The sequence below is a fragment of the Cavia porcellus genome, unplaced genomic scaffold, assembly GCF_034190915.1.
Source record: "Cavia porcellus strain 051 isolate PalLab524CR breed Dunkin Hartley unplaced genomic scaffold, mCavPor4.1 scaffold_1, whole genome shotgun sequence".
Lineage (NCBI taxonomy): Eukaryota > Metazoa > Chordata > Mammalia > Rodentia > Caviidae > Cavia > Cavia porcellus.
This window is the reverse complement of record NW_026947484.1, coordinates 215,205,016-215,222,767: the sequence shown is the minus strand read 5'-3', so window position 1 is coordinate 215,222,767 and position 17,752 is coordinate 215,205,016. Positions and strand designations below refer to the sequence as shown.

Sequence of the window (17,752 nt, the reverse complement as noted above, 5' to 3'; positions counted from 1 at the left end):
ATGTACATGGAATACTTCCATTCAAAAACATGACTAAACGTGAAGGTGCTGTGTGTCTACAAGATGACAGAAAAAGAACAGGGAAAAGCAATAAAAAGAGAAAACAATAACTGGAAAGACACAAGTAAGAGTACTAACCACGAGCTGATTCTTGGAAACAAACAAACAAAATTTCTGATGAGACTAACCAAGAAGAAAAAGAAGGAACAAATAAGCAGTGCTATGGAAGAAGACACATCTGCAGACACAGCAGAGGAGAAAACAAAAAGTCAAGCTGTGACCAGGCCTACAGGAATCAATTTGAAGAATGCAAATAAAATGAAAAATAGCCTAAATGCAAAATTTATCAATACAAATTCAAGGAGAACTAAAAAGAAACTAGAGAGATATTACTGTTGAAGAAAATCAATAGTAAAAATCCTCCCAAAGACTTAAAAAAATACAATTAAAAAAAAGATCCTAATGATTTTATAAATGAATTCCACATTCAGAGAATACATAACCTCCACTTTACATAAGCTGCAAAGAGAGACGCCCAGGTTTATTTTATGGATCTAATATAACCTGGTTACCAGAACAAGGTCTGAACAACTACTCTGGGAAAATGGTAGTATTTGCTAAAGCTGAATATGCATGTACTGTATCCAACAATTAGTCCTAAGTGTATCTTCAATAGAAACATTTTCAACATATGTTCACCATTAAATAGGTCTCAGAACTATCTTAACACCACTATTCTTATTAAATAAAAATTTTAAAGTATCAATATGCTCATTTACAATGGATAAACTATACATTAGCAGTGAAAAATGAATAAATTACCATATTGATGGATATCATAAACATAATGTCAACCAAAAGAGATACCAAAAGTATGGTTTAAAACATGCGGTTTGTGTGTCTGCTTGTTTTTACACTACTGGAGATTGAACCTGGGGCCTTCACACTGAGCTACATCCCCAGCCCTTTTTTGCTTTTCATTTTGAGACAAGATCTTGTTAAATTGCTAAATTACCCAGGGTGGGCTCAGACTTAACATCCACTTGCCTCAGCCTCCCAGAGCATTAAGATTATAGGCATGAGCGACCACACCCAGCTTATATGTGGTTTTATCTTTACAGAATTCAAATAACAAAACTAAAACTAAAGTGTTAAAAGAAAGCCCAGAGTGGGCTTTCACATGCTAGACATGTTCTATTTCTTGCTGGCTACACAAGTGTGCTCCCTTTGAGAAACTATATTGAGATTTACATAAGATTTGTACACCTCTCTGTATGTATATAATTAAAATGTAAAATACATATTAAAAATGGACAAGAGAAAAGAAAACCACAAGCCAATCTCACAAATCCAATGAAAGACACACAAATATATTTCTTACAGGTTTTAAACCAAATCCAACAATCCAAAAACATCATATCCAAGTTAGGTTCACACTAGTATACTAATCATATTCCATTTTAAAAAGTAACATAATTCATAGAATTTACAAATTTTAGGGGGAAAAAAAAAAGTATGTATCACAAAAGATGCCAGAAAGCATTCCATAAAATTCACTTTCCTTGATCAGATAAAGGACAGAGCAAAAATTACAACAAATATTAAAAACAACACAAGGGTTCCTGCTACCTCTATATCTATTCAAAATTCTATTACAGGTTTCAGCAGAATAAGAAAAAAACTTTAAAAGATATGGAGCTGGGCATGTAGCACATTCCTGTAATCCTAGCATTTGGGTGGCTGAAGCAGACGGACCATAAATCCAAGTACAACCTGGTCTACATTGCAAATTCAAGACCAGCCTGGGCTACATAACGAGATGCTGTCTCAAACAAACAAAGATTAAGTATTAGAAAGATAAAACAAGGGGCTGGGGATTTAGCTCAGCGGCATAAGCACCTGCCTTGCAAGCAGGCAGTCATGAGTTTGATCCCCGGTAGCGATAAAAAGGAAAAAGACAAAAAAAAAAAAAAGAAAGATAAAACAAAAGTAGCATTATCTATTGGAGATACAATTGTCTATAAAGAAAACCCAGAAGAATTCATAGACAAGCCATTTGTTGTAGCAATGTTGGTAAATGCACAATAACTGAAAAAAATCAATTACATTCTTACACAACAGAAAAGACAATACAAAATTTTTAAATATCACTTATAATTACAGGGATAAGTATATATGGAAATAAATCTCAGATCTATACAACTATAGAACTTTTATAGAGGAAATTTTATTTATTTATTTATTTATTTATTTGTCTTTTTCCTTTTTATTGGTACCGGGGACCGAACTCACGCCTGCCTGCTTGCAAGGCAGGCGCTTATGCCGCTGAGCTAAATCCCCAACCCGGAAATTTTATTTTTTAAGAGATAGAGTCATACTATGTTCCCCAAGCTGACCCTGATCGTGTAGGCTCAATCTTCCTGCCTTAGCCTACTGAGCAGCCAGAACTACAGAGTGCCATTGTGCCCAACCAGGAAAACTGTTTTTTAAGATAATAACAGACATTAAGAAAGATGTGAAAAAATGGAGAAACAGACATCACTGTCATTCTTTCATGTGGGCACATATACAGTGGGAATAAGAACACAAGGTGTTGTGGGCATTAGCCAGTCATTCTATTAATAAGCTATACCGCCAGACCTCACGCAAGATTCAGTAAAGAATGAGAAATCATTCTTCCTAAAAGTTTTGAAGACAACAATATGCAATATAATAACTATGGTTAATGCCTATCATTTTGTTTTGAAATTCTGTATCATTTTTATTATCTTTAAAGTAAAAAGAAATTACATATTATACATACAATTTAAAATTAAGGGGCCGGGGTTTAGCTCAGCAGCATAAGTGCCTGCTTTGGCAAATGGAAGATCGTGAGTTTGATCCCCAGCACCAAAAAAAAAAAAAAAAAAAATTAAATTAAAATGTGAAACATACTATAAGTTAGATGTTACATCTTGGCTAAAGACTTTACTGAGTCCAAAAGTCTACATCAACTCAAAGCACACATGTAATTCTAATACATATTCATTTTCAAAATTTTAGATGCAATAGTAATATTATACAATAACTTCTATCAGTTGTATGTGTTCACCAGTTTTACAACAATTCATTTTAATAAATATCTATCAATTAAAGCAATGCTTTACTTTGTAGATAACAGATCAAAACATACAAAGAAGTACTCTTAAAAAACTTCAAATGTCTGCCTGTCTTCAAGGGTTATCTGTCTTTTAATAGATACTTTTCAAAAATAATACCCAGCAAAGATTTAAATCCAATGCCCTCCTAGCAAGTTCTGCCTATTTCCCTTATTACCTGGGGAACTGTGCTCTGTGAGCTATCTGTAGATCCAGCCAGAAAGAGTAACTCTTTCATTGTTATTTTCAACAAATTCATTTTGCTTCTCTTTGGTTCAGATGCCAACAATGCCTATGGAAAAACAACATAAAAATTAATGGTCTCTTATTAGACATGTATCAAATGTGGTTTCCTTGTAACAATTCTCAAAATTTCACTCCCCTAATTCAAAATTTCCTTTATTAAAGCACAGCTAGCAAGGCAGGCAGGTTCACTGCCCATGTTGCTCTGGGTAAGTGGCTTAACCATTTCCCAAATCATCTGCTTGTTAATCAGACTACAAGGCTACACGACAGTACTCACTGACTACTCCTGTGGACCATAATTTGATGGCAAGTTTCTGACAAAAGTAAGCAAGTCACTTTGTTAAAAAATTCAGCCCACACAAAAATTTTCCTTATATAATTGTTTTTGTTTTGAGGCTCCTTAGAGATTGATCAGTTATTTAATGTATCACAGGAGACTCTACTCCTAGAAGACTAACTGAAATAAAGCATTTAAAACTCCACAGGACAAGCAGAAATACTGCAGAATCCAAAGGGATCCTGTGTTTGAAGTCCGAAGGAGTTGCTCATTGACTTTGACAAACACGGCTGACATTTAATAAATGTAGGTATGCAATATCAACCCACTTGAGGCAATAAAAAGGAACACAGTACTGACAGATGCAATAATATGGATGCACTCGAAAACATAATACTAAATGAAAGAAGCCAGACACCAATGATCACATATTATAAGACTCCACTTTTATGAAATGTCCAGAAGGTAGATTGGCGGTCGCCTAGGGCTGGGAGTAGCAGAGGTGGAGAGAGTAACTGCTAATGGGCTTGGTGGATTGTCAAGTGATGTTCTAGTCTAAAATTAGATTGTGCTAATGGCTGAACAACTCTTCAAAGTCAGAAATCCTTGAATTGTATGCTTTAAAAACATGAATATAAGTGAATTACATCTCAACAAAGCTGTTAAAGAAAAATCACATTAGCTACATTCTCCAATTACCTTCCTTTATATCTATTTTCATGAGTACCACATGTCTCATTTTTTACATTATGGAAATGAAACATCAGTTGACAGGAATATGTTGGGTGTGTTGACCTGGAGCAATGTTCAAGGTGAAATTATGAAGCGAGAGAGAAACAGTAGATCTAGCATGTTCTTAGTGGTATGCAGGGGTTGCACGCACACATGTACACACACACTGTACATTCTCACGCGCACACGAGTCAGAAGTCAGGAGGTTTGGGCCCAAGTCTTCACAGCTCTTACTACTTCTGGGCCTTTGGCTAGTCACACATCTTTTCTAAATCCCAATTTCTTTCTCTTTCTCTATAATAAATGTAACAGTTCCTACCTTAAAGGGTTTGGGAAAGGATTAAACGAGGTAATATGTAAAACTACTAATAAATCTTAACTATTATAAAGATTAAGGCAATTTTATGGAAGGATTCAAAAGAAATTATTAACACTAGAAACACCTGAGGATCTTGAAATGAGAAGACTATTTATTTTGTAATTTGGGGTGGAGGGCAGAGTGAAGGTCTGCACTTCCTGGAAGTGATCAATGAATGTGCCACAGTGACGTCTGCCTACTTAATACCCAGGACGAAATCTACACCTCTCTCTGTTTACATTACAAGACCGACCACTTAAAGGGTTTGTTCCAAGAACTGGTCTGTCACAGAACACTGTCCACACATTAAAACAAAGCCACAGATCTAACACGTAGTACTGAAAAGACAGAGACAGCCCTTCTGTGACTTACTCGTATGTCAAGCAGGCTAGAAGACACGATCAAAAGATAACCCACTACAGACCTCCAGATAAGTACCTGTATGTAGAAAGGGATCCCAGCACTGCGCCTTGTAGCACAGAGTTTGGATGAAGGATCACTGCATTTAATTTCCTCCAAAACATTCCACAACCACTCTTCTGGCAGCTTTTGCAGATTCACATTAGGGCACCTAAAACATAGATATAAGCAAACATTTGGAATTATCACGTACCACAAGAGAAAGTACAAACTACTGTCATACATTAACACTGATAGTAAATACAGTATCTTCCCACTGGGACTGGAAGGGGTGAACTAAACAATGCCCCCTGTCCTTTTTACCCACTCTTTTCTTTACTAGGGAGTCCTAGAAGTTAAAACTATTAAAGGTCCCACTTCTTTCAACTACTGTGTACCAAATATGTGTGCTGGCTGCATAGTCAGCTTTAATACATAGGCTTTTCTCCATATTCAGAATGTTCTAAAGAAGGTTAATCAAGTTCTCACAGATGTTCATACTATAAGAAGCAGGATTTCGCTGGGCAGGGTGGTGTTGCTATCAGGAGGTGGAGACAGGAAAACTGCAAGCTTGAGCCTGAGTAACTCAGTGAGATCTTGTCTCCATAAAGTAAAATAAAGCATCTGGAAGGGTGAGGCAGAACATCACAAGACTAAACCCAACCCAGGCAACTTAGCAATACCCTGTCTCAGAGCAAAACTTTAGAAAAGGGCTGGGGTACAACAGCTCAGTGCAAAGGCACTGGGTTCAAATTCAATACCAAAAAAAAAAGAATAAATTAACTAAAAATAACATGGGCTAATTAATTAAAAATAAAAAGGACTTGGGACCTAACTTACCACTCTCTGGTTCAATTTTCAGCATAGAAAAAAATTAAGATCTCCAACAGGAGAATATAACTTTATGGTGTACTGGAATAAATGCTTTATATGTATATAGATTATATATATTCAAAGTAAACACAGCTTAAATTACATGTTAGTAATTATTTTAATCTCTATCAAAATGTGGCCTATCAAAAATCAAACCTCCAAAACCTAGGGAGTATTAAGAATGCAAATTATCTTGGAAGAGACAAAAATGTTTCAAAGTTATTTGAACACTAAGTCTGTGGGCTTCCACTATGTTACATTAAGTGTTACCCTAGAGTGCCTAAGAATATTTAATTTCTTTCATTTTTAAGATTACAGCCCACTAGTTTATACCATCTGAATAGTTATTATCTCTCTATCTCTCTCTCATGCCTTCTTAAGAAGGGCAGTTATGCTGCATGTGGTGGCACACACCTACAGCACTCAGGAGACCGACACAGGAGGATGATCCTAAGTTTGAGGTCAGTGTAAGTTACATAGTGAGTTCAAGGGCAGCCTGAACTATGTCTATGTAATGAGAACTTGCCTCACAAAACCAGGGCACTTAAAAAGGTCTGACACAGATTTAAAGATTTTCTACCAAAAAAACTACAGTGAAATTTCCCTATTCCAAGCAGTCTGTGACTTTGAAGATTTCCTTTCAATATGGGTTTAGTCAACCCCTCATTCCTGCTTCTTTCCATCCAAGTCCCTTCAGTCCCCAAACCAGCTCTCAAATCTCCAAACCACTAACCTGCATGACAGACAAGGCCCTAACAACTAAATACACTGTGTGGACCTCACTTAGGTCCTGATTTGAACAAACCAATTGTAAAAAAGATATGCCTGACTAACAGTGCAAATGTGCATATTTTCAAATATTAGAGGACACTAGGAATTATTTATAGGATGTGGCAACGGCATTCAGGACACAAAAGAAAGTGTTCATATTTTTAGAGACACACACAATATAATATTTCAGCAAAGAATGATCTAAAGAGACAGATGGTATAAGGGCACAAAACTTTGATAACTGTTGACTCCAAGTGACAAATAAAAGCAGTGCATTCTATTATGCTATGTTTAAACATGTTTATACACACACACACACACACACATTTTTATGTGTTTGAGATTTTTCATAACTAAAATAATCTTCCTGCCTTTTTATATTTTTAAGGATTGAAGTTACTTCCTAATCACTGTATTTCACACTGTTTTAAAATTAAGATACACGCCTTATATTCCATAGTGATTAATACTACCAATCTTGATAAAATCTTCACATAGTTTTTCAATCAAAATCTGAAACCCAATTCTTCAAAGTATTATTTAAGCACTAATGATAAAATTAGATTACTCCTTTCTTTTGATCCTTTTTCACTGCTCCCCCCACCCCACTGCCACAAAAAAGTGTATTGGGGCTAACTTACTCCACAATAAATGGCAAGGAAAATAAAGAGAATTAAAGCAAAAATCACATTTGATGCTCTAACCATTCAGAAAAGAGTTGAAGTTATACAGAGGTGAAGACAGTTAAAGCTACATGATCTATTGTTATCTATGAATCTCATTTATTTGTATCCCTAATACCACAGGCCCTTAAGACGATGTTGTAGTGTAAGGTCAAGCCTTCTGTAGGGTTCACTACTGAGGAAAACACTAAGAGGAAAAAGGAAATGCAGGAGCTGAAGAGTACTTTTCTAGTTCCCTTGGTCCTATCCAGTGCACTGAAAAACGGGTAGACCAAATTCTAGCTCAGGGATGCTCCTTAACACCCAGGCCTGCCTGTGCCAACACACAGAGGTTCTAGAATAGGCAGACAAACCTGGGATCAGAGCGGGGTACCTCACCAATACCACTCATCCGTGCATGAACTTACAGTGGCCTTTGACTATTAACCAAAACCTTGATCTAACTGGTCTTCTATCTTAATCAAATACCACATTGCTTCAAAACTCAACTATGACCAGGACCCAACCCTCCTACTTAATATAAGTTTAACCTTAACTTTTCTAAAGCCCTACACAGATCTTAGATTCTATAAGGCTGTTCTTTGCCACGCTAACAACCATACATGAAACACAGATACACTTACATGTTCACACATGTCTACCTTATATTCCCAACTAAGCATTTTGTCATAACTCATTCAAATTGATAAAAGTTCTGCCAAAAATTAAATTTTACAAGGACCTTTCCCTTCCTCTACACCAGTGGTGGCAAAAGTACAGCATGTGAGTTGTTTTTTTTCTTAAAACAAAAGATGTTGCCAGGGATATAGTTGAGCAGTGCAGTGCCTGCCTGGTAAGTACAAAGTCTTAAGTTTGATTTCTGGCACACACACACACAAAAAAAGACGTTAATGTGTAAGATTTCTGTTTGGGGTTTTATTTTTTCCCTAAACTAAAACTTCAGTTGGCACTTAGCGACAAGTAAGTGGGTTTTGGGTTGCAGTCTAGGCACTCATCCCTAGAAGGTTCACCAGCACTATCCTATACTTTGAGTACATCTAGAGCAACTACTAGGCCTAAGATGCACAGGGGATCAGGGCGATGTGATGAAGTGATGGCATCTAAGCTAGACTTTGAAGGTTAGGTAGAATGGTGGAAGGCTCGCATATGCAGAGTTGGGAAGCAGCAACTGAAATGACTGGGCAAAGAGCACAAGCCAAGGCTCCAGAGGCAATTCTATGATTTAGATTCTTTGCTAACTTAAATGTAAACACTTAAATAGGCTTGTTTATTCCCTTGAGGACTGCATACTAACGACCAAATGCACCTTCTTACTTTGGAGAATTTCAAAACGAAGTCTAGAAGAATGTTCTACAAAGTTGAAGCTGGCAAACGGCCTTCAAGATTCCTCTCTGCCCACTGACAAAGACTTAGTAACCTCAGAGCTCCAGGAAATGCTCAAGGCACTAACCCCAACCATCTAGTCCAGACCTTCTTATTCTACTTTGGAATTCCCCAGGACCAAACTAGCTTTTCTGTAGAATCCTGAAATTGTCTGCTTTCCAATTCAGACTTTGCCACTGGACCTACTTCTCTGATTTCCTTGCTTCCCAGATTTGCATCTCACCAAGGTCAGACCCCACAACCCCATAATCATACAAATAATCCAGTCCAAAAACACAACTTCCATCTTTTTCACTAACGTGAAATGTACATTACTATATTTTAAACAAAACCCATTTATATGTTTTCTTAAATTATCACACTGGAAATAGGTTTGCCTGCTATAAGGGAAAAAAAAATTTATTGACTAGTTATTACGTGTCAAGTCAATACCAGGCATGTTACAAAATCTTTATGCTTCTCACTTTCCCTTCTATCAAATGAAAGCTGTTAGGAGAATAAAATTAGTAGATTCTTGTAACATGTTTAATAAGTTCTCAATAGTCATTTTCTAAAAATATTATCTACGATATGAGAAATGAAAGTTTAGAGAAAAGTTTCGATGGAACTTCCAATAGCGATGGAACAGTTAGATGGCTGACATTTTGAAAAGACAGCCTTCATACACCTACAGACAATATATATTAATAATACCCAAAATATACAAACAGAAACCCTAAAGCGAGCTGAGCTGTAAAGCAAGATAATCATCTGGGTAAAACCAAACGGAAACACAAAGTCATTGCTGATTCTAAATCAGCAGTGTTAATCACAAAATCAGTTTCTATGGGTAACTCCCCTTTCTCCCAGGAAACAGGGAATTTCAGTGGCTTCCTCTCTCATGGAAAGTCACTAAAAAAGAGTCACTGTTAGAGTTGCCTGAAATTGCAGCTTAAGGAAAATTATAAGCCCAAGGACACTCAGAACCAGGCTGATCACTAATTCAATGACTGGGTCGGTGATATCTCCATTCACGATACAGAAATAAATTTTGTATTAATATAATTTAAAAATCAAGAATTAGAACATAAATTCACCTCATATGAAACTAATTTTATGGAGCTGCCTGACAAAGAACTTGAAATAACTGTTTAGTATACTTCAGAAACTGGAATAATTTCAACTTTAGAGGAGCAAGAAATTATAAAAAATAAGCAGTGCTGAAATGAGAACAGGTATATATAAAAATAAAGATATTAAAAACACCATAGATAAAAGTATGCTTTCAAAATAAAACAGGTAAGACTAATTCCAGATAATTAAGAGCATTAACAGGAATTTTTCTGTAAAGTTTACCGAAAATATTATTGTGTAGACACAATAATAAAAATATACATATGCATGTGTACCTATGATAGTGAGTTAGAAAAACAAGACCTGACCCTTCCCTGTTCCCTGACAGCCAGAGGTGCTATAACCTCATCAAAAGCTATCATAGCCTCCCCCTTTCCTCTGGCAGGTAGCCCAGGGTTACCAGCTTCTGAGTGTCCCTGCTGTTGTAAAACTGTCTCAGTAGCCACTGGCTAGGCTGTGCTGGCCTCTGCAGCGCTCACAGGAGTGCTCACCTGGCTGAGAGGTGCAATGGCCTCCCTCACGTCAGGCCACTGCTGCTGCCCCTATCTCAAGGACAGAGGACTACACTTCAGAGGGCAAAGATCAGGGTAGCTTGAGGCCCACTGTTCCCAATTCCCAAGTCACCAAACCACAATGAGCCACGCTGCAACACCTGGAAGAATACTATTGCCCCACCTGGAAATTCCTTGTAAGCAAGGCTGTTACAACTTCAGCCCCACCACTTAGACACAAAGAGTCGTCAGTTAAGAGGGCTCATCTGTACTTCAGCCACGTTACTTCCAAGACAGCTGAGGCTGTGGCCTCCCTGGCCACTTGGGAGATACCTGCATTGGCTGCAATAAGCTAACACACAGACTCATCCCAGATGTTTATCCTGCATCCACTCCGGATGATTACACCCAAAGCTCAAAACTGCTACTATCAAGAGAGACGTATTTTACTAATGTGTGATTTCTATCCAAACAAAAAGCAAAAGAACCACCAGCCAATAGTAACAATCGTTTGAGAATCGAACATAAATTTATTAGGAGTTATAGGAAACAGTAATAGAATGGGTCAGAATTATTCAAAGAAATCATGTTTAAATTTTTCTACTACTGAAGAAACTCTTAAGGCTTCACATTCAAAATATATTCCCAGTATACCAAATAAATAAATCCATACCCAGATATAACATAGTGAAATCGATAATTTAAAAAATCATTAAAAACTACATGGACCATAAATATAAAAAATAGGATTTCTACAAAGGAACATCAATTATATTAAAGACAAGTTTGTCATTAGCAAAGACAATACAGTATCTTCAGGGCACTAAAGGTAAACTGCTGTCAACCAGAAGTCTATACTCCATTAAATAAAATTCAAAAGAGGCAAGATCAAGATTAATTCGAGATACACAAAGAGTATGTCTGCCTTCTGAGGAGCCTAACAGAAATTCCAAGGCATGAAGTTACACAAGTAAACCCAAAATGGTCTCAATGGGATGGATGTTCACCATACATCTCACACAGGAATTGAACAGGTATAAGGAATCGAACTCACGACCTTGTGCTTGTCAAGCAGGCACTTGTGCTGCCAAGCTAAACCTTCAGCCCCACCATATATCTCAAACTTGACATTTTCCAAACTAAATTACTGGTCTTCTGTGGAGGACCACTGGGATATTCTCCTTGAAAGAAGACCATTTGTCTCCATTTTAGCTAACCTGGCCCTAATTCCATGTATTGGTATGTACAGAGCTGGCTAGGATAATGTTCTACCCTAGCAATTGGCTTTAAGCAATGCAAATGGGTCTAGCGAGGTGCTGATGTGCGGCCTTTGATGCAATGGACAGGTCAGTGATGCCCTGCCTATAGCTCCCTACTACTACGGTTGAGCTAGGCTGAACAAAACTGTGCTAATGGCTGGGACGAAGCCTTGAGAAAGAATCCAGAGTCCATGACATTCCAGGGCACGAAGGCCAGACATCAAAGCTAAGGCAACCAACCAAAAACACAAGATACTTCCTCAAACTGTGTGATGCATATTCCTTCAAACTTAGAGGCTGCTTGTTACCAGAACTCAGTACTCTTTCTGAGAGCTCTCTCTCTCTCTCTCTCTCTCTCTCTCTCTCTCTCTCTCTCTCTCTCTCTGCATATTGCAGGGGTGCTACTGTGCCTCCTACCTAGACTAGCCCACAGCACTTACTACTTCCCGCCATTCTCACAGTTACTCAACCCTGAGCCTCCCCTCTTCACAAATTAATAAAATCCAGGTTTGGTTCTGGGTTGCAGCCTTTGTTCTCGTTAGTCAGTGTTGCAACTGAACTTAGGACACCCTTGACTCCCCACAACTGCACAAACATGTCTGTCTCTTTATTCGCGCCATGGGTTGCACTGGAAGTGGTAGATTGGAATTCACTAACTAGAATTCAAATAACTTTTCCCTGGGATTACAAATATAAACTCTTCTGGACTGCAATGAGGCCTAGAGCTGGCTCTCTATGCTCTACTTCAAAAACTAAATCTACCCAGTCTTCCCTCAATTTAATACATGAATAACAAATTTATCTCTTCATGGACTCAGGCCAAAAACTTTAGTGTCATTCTTCTTTGCAAATGCCAAATCTAACGTGTCTGTATACTCTGTGTGGTGTACTTTCAAATCACATTCAGATTCTGACCATTTTATATCTTCACTAGTCTCCAAGCCATTGCCAATTCTTTCTTGAATTATAATCCCCTAGTTGATCTTTAGGTCAGTGTTACAGCTTACTATCAACACAGAATTCATGTACTTCTTTTAACAGGCCAGATCTTGTCACTCTTCTACTCACAAACCCTTCACTGACTCTCCATTTTACTCAGAGGACTAACCAAAACCCTTACACAATGTCTATTCCCCATTAGCTCTTACCCTCTTATAACTCTCTCTCTCTTGCACACAACACTCCAGTCATATATGGTCTATCTGATGTTCTTTAAGACCTTAACTTAGTTCATGACTCTCTGGACTTCTGTATCTGATATTCTCTCTGCCTTGAATGATCTTCCTCCAGATACTGACATTGTGGCTATACAAGATTCACTATACTTTCCAGGCTGTTCAACTATTTCAGACTAATTTTTAAAAATTGGATAACAACGGTGAGAAAGCTAAATATTTATCCAAAGTTCTAAGTGCATAGGTAGCAAAGAGAGAATTAAGATGTAGACTATACTAAAATTCTTGCTTAGTAAAAAAGCATGACTTCAAAATATCTTCCCTAAATGCTCAGTTACACCTTTTTTTGATCTGGCTCATGATGAAGATACTATCAACTTTCTAATATTTGCCTCAGTCGATTTTGCTCTTATTTTTTAAAAATAGTCTATGAAGAATCTAGTAGCTACTCTGCTCTCTACTATACCCTAAAAACAGAATAACAATTCCAAGCAGCATATAATTGAGAAAGTACTTTCACATGGTTTTAGAACATGTTACCAGAATATATCGATTTTTAAAAGTTATCATCCTAAGCATGTTTTACTGTCGTTCTTTTCAGACTGACTTCAACCTCTGAACACTTACCATTAGAGTGATGTTAAACAAGTTCTAAATAAAGTCATCCTAAGTAATATGGATGACAAGCTATCTAGAAAATCTAAGTATTTTTTTTAAAAAACTACTCAATAGATAGTCTACTTATTACTGGAATGAAATAAATTGTTTCAGTCATTTTGGAGGTACTCCAATACCCCCAGGGGACTGGGAAATTTACTCTTGCTAATAAACTGCTTTCTTACAGGAACTGAATGATTTGTGGTGGCCTAAAGAAATTATCTCACCTGAAAACACAAGCAGCTGATTGCACCTTTAAACATGAAGTATATTTAAGGCTAATATATGAATCAAAATTTCCAAAAATGTATCAAGACACAATTGCCAGGAAATTAATCATGTGTAACCTCAAGTGAGTTATGGATAAAACTTCTACCTATACTTCTCTTTATAAAATATTAATTTACTCACAAAGCTGTTATCATTATAGGGTTTTAGTATAAGAAGGAAGAAAATTATTTCTCTTCTCTGTAATGCAAACTTTCATTTTTGAGGTTAGGAACAACTCCCAGAAGAAAATTCATTCAAATAAGTTATTGTGCTAAGAAAAGTAAGTATCAATTAGAAAAAGATGTATTTTTCACTCACCAACCATGAAAATAATTCTGAACAATGCTAAGAAGAGTCGTAAGTACAAAGCCAGAATATGTCGTCACTATTGCAACAAAGCAAATGATGTGTTAGTCAGGCTCAATAGCATCCATCATCATCAGCATTATCTGATTGAAACCATCACTACCTGAGTGAAACAACAATTTCAACCAAAACAAACTCTTACAGTAGTTAACCAAACAAGATATTTTAGATTTCTCAAATACTACATTCAAACTAAGTGATACATAGGCAACCAAGGGAGGATACTGGTACCAGCTTAAACACAACAAAAAACTAACAAATTATATTCTTTCCCACAGATGGAATCACAGGAAATTGAAAAATCAGTACTTGTGGACCTATTTTTAAGAAAGAGTGAAGTTTCAGGCAAGGTAGATAGTTTGAATAATGTTAGAATCACCTCCAAACCTATACCATACTAATCTTATCATGTACAATTTCACTTTTCTCAAATATCCAAGTCCAAAGTTTTGCAAAACAAAGCTTTTTTGGTTTTGGGAGGTGTTTTGTTTTGGTTTGGTTTTTGTCTTTTTGAGACAGGATCTTACTATGCAGTTCAAGCTGGCCTTCAGCTGACTTTGTAGCCCAGGCTGGTCTCTAACTCACAATGATCCTCCTGCCTCAGCCTCCTGAGTCCTGAGATTACAGGAGTGTGCCACTACACCTAGCTAAGCAAAGTTTTTATATGCTGGCAACATTTTAAAAATGCAGATTACTGACTGTGAACTACAGTAGGGGTGGGTGGTACTGCTTTCTTATATTTTGAGCTACACATCCTTTAGATTAGAAAAGAAAACTTATCTTTGATGTAAAAAGAGGTGTTTCCTTTCAAGAGTCACATGCTTTAAATATTCCCTACATAGTTCAAAATCATCTACTGATACTGAACCAACCAATTACAGATCTCAGTTCAGGTACAGGAAGGAAAGGAGTCAGGAAGAAAATAATGGAAGTTTAAAGAAGAATAACAAGCTTTCTGGGAATGGTATCTTTATTTCTACTTATTTTATACACTCATCTAGTTTTTCATTTTCACATACAGGACCTTACCATTGCAGGCAATTCCTAAACACTCATATGTACTTCATTTCTTCATAATCTTTAAGCTATTTTCTAAGATCCACATATATCAGTGATTGTGCAACTCCCATATATCTTTTATGTTATATTCATGTGGTTGGAGACTCCCAGGGAGGACAAAGGTAATAGCAGGTAATAGCAGTCACACAAAGAGATTTTCTATAATCTCCAAATAGCCTATCAAAATCAACTCTATCAGCCTACATGCTGCCCCAAGAGATTCCCCTGGCCCCATGATTCAAGAACAAAATTACAAATAAGGTTCAAAAACAAGTACACTACAGATTCACAAAAAGTGTTATTTAACTAATGTCCCCACACAGGGTAGAAACTGTTTCAGATGACCAATTGTTTCTGAGTTTTAGTAACAGACAAAACATTTAACATGAGGTCATACTCTTCTTTCTTCTCTCTTAAAGCTCTTTAATTCCTGTTTAGCAGACATTCAGATACATACATCCAGCTCATGTACCCAGCTGTCCATCTGCCTGGGAATGAGGGGAACGACGGACTAGCAAGTAGGAAAAAACTTGGGAAGTCCTGAATCAACCTATCTGCAGTTTGTCCCGTCTTCCCCATCCCCTGATCTGCGTTTCCAACTCTGTCTGTTACTACCCAGGCAGCATCCTAATACCACTCATGCAACCTGTTCAAAGCATCATCCCGCCTCCCAATAAGCACTTCTTGCCTTGCTCTTTTCGTTAATGGCATTCAACAGCTCAACAAGTAGACCTTTGTTTTGGTCTTTCATTTCAACCAATAAATTCTAACTTGATTATCTAACCTCAAAGACTAAAATGGTAGGTTGGAAGTTTCTCTAAGAACAAGATCTATGTTTTATCAGTATTTTTATTGTCTACAGTGCCTACCTGTCACAATCCCTTATATCAAGTGGGTGATTGATAAACTTCTCTGTTGAACTGTTCATCTGTAAGAAATTCCACAAAAACAGTTTCAGTTTTAGTGCTGGTTTTGTCATCGAGTTGTGTGGCTATATGACCAATCACTTGATTTCTCAGTTCTTGGAAATGAAAATATTATACAAATCCTTTGAAAATTCAAAGTGATACTAATCCCTGCTCTCCTGTTACAGAGAAAGTACTGACCCTAAAATATGTAAGTACCCAAAACTTCTAATAAGAACATCCCCAAAACAGCTTTACGTTCCACATGGGCTTTATCCCCAGAGTTAGACCCTAATAACTGTTTCCAGGTTTGCAGTAACTCCAACCTTCCACCGCATATTCTCAATGGCCAAGAGAACATCTGGCATACAGAAGATGCCAGATGTTTGAGAAATCTTTTGATGAATGATTATATGAGTATCAACCAATGTTTACCCAGGTGCTGTACATTAGCAGTGTCTTTAGGTAGGCATGAAATTGAAAAGCGAGGTGTAGAAAAAGTGGGTTGAAGGCTTCTTGATGGCAAGGTCACTCGGTCCATTAAAAACACATAAACACGTACGAGAGTTCTAGCCATTCAATGAAACTTCTGTATTCTGCCCAGCAAGGAAGTAATTTCAAAACTCCAGAGTAACTGGTGTTGATAATAATGGAACAATTGAGAAGTAAAAATGAAACCCTGCAAGAATAATGCAGCAGTCCCTACTTGCTTGTTGTGTTTTGCCACGACACAATCGAGGGTCAGTAAGACAAAGAGCAAGCTCCTGAGTGAAGAAGCTGTCCTTGTGTTTTGTGCCAAGTCTATGCGGTCACCAACTTCAGACGGGGGAATTCCAAAATCCTGCTTCTGTAGTGAGCACTTCTCCATTAAAAGAGCAGATGTCCTCTTTGTCTAAAGGCTCTTCTGTTTTGACTACCATGTCAAATTAGTTTACAAAATATACAGTGTCTTCAGCCTCTCAATACAGCATATCATTGCTGAGTTTCTTACTAGGTGCTCAGGGCTTATTAGAAACAATTCTCTAATACCAAATATTATTAACCTACAAAATACTTCTATGGATCATCTTACCAGTTCAAAAGGAAACTTACTAAGATGTATCCAACCTCGCACAATCTTTCATACCCAAAATCCCCAGACTTTCCCAGTCAGAAACTAAAAGGCAATTTTGTCCAATAAGTACACAGTCAGGAAGTTGAAAAAGGTATAGAGAGCTGAACTCTTTTACCAAAAGAGGACACAGTATCCTGGAACAGTAAATGCTTTCCTATTTGCTAACAAGCTGGTAGATGGAACTTAGTCATACTCACACTCTAACATTCTGTCAACTATTTGGGGGGACTGGCTCGGGGTGGGGGGGTTGTTTATGGGGTATGATCAGACCATTCTGATTTTTGTCTTCATTAGCAGAAATTTAAAAAAAGAAACCGCTGACAGAAAAAGGCAGGAAAGCATTTCTGTGTTATTATTCTCCTATGCTAAGTGCTATGGCCTGAGCCTTTACTAAAAGTAACAGAAATGAACAGTGCAGGTTTTAGCTGGTGTTCCGGCCTTTGTATTGTCTTGGGCAGATCACTAAAACAAATTATCATTCCAT

The 17,752-nt window shown here is 37.2% G+C and overlaps 1 protein-coding gene across 2 annotated transcripts in view; it reads right to left on the bottom strand.

Moving 5' to 3' along the window:
- The window catches only part of Thada (THADA armadillo repeat containing), a 315,049-nt gene that overhangs the window by 241,585 nt on the left and 55,712 nt on the right, over positions 1-17,752 (bottom strand). For both annotated transcript variants that reach the window (XM_063229252.1, XM_063229250.1), the window contains 2 exons: positions 5,189-5,321; positions 3,316-3,429 (listed from right to left, as the gene is read on the bottom strand). In XM_063229252.1, coding sequence (XP_063085322.1) covers positions 3,316-3,429; positions 5,189-5,321 — 247 coding nt within the window. The remainder of the gene's footprint in view (positions 1-3,315; positions 3,430-5,188; positions 5,322-17,752) is intronic.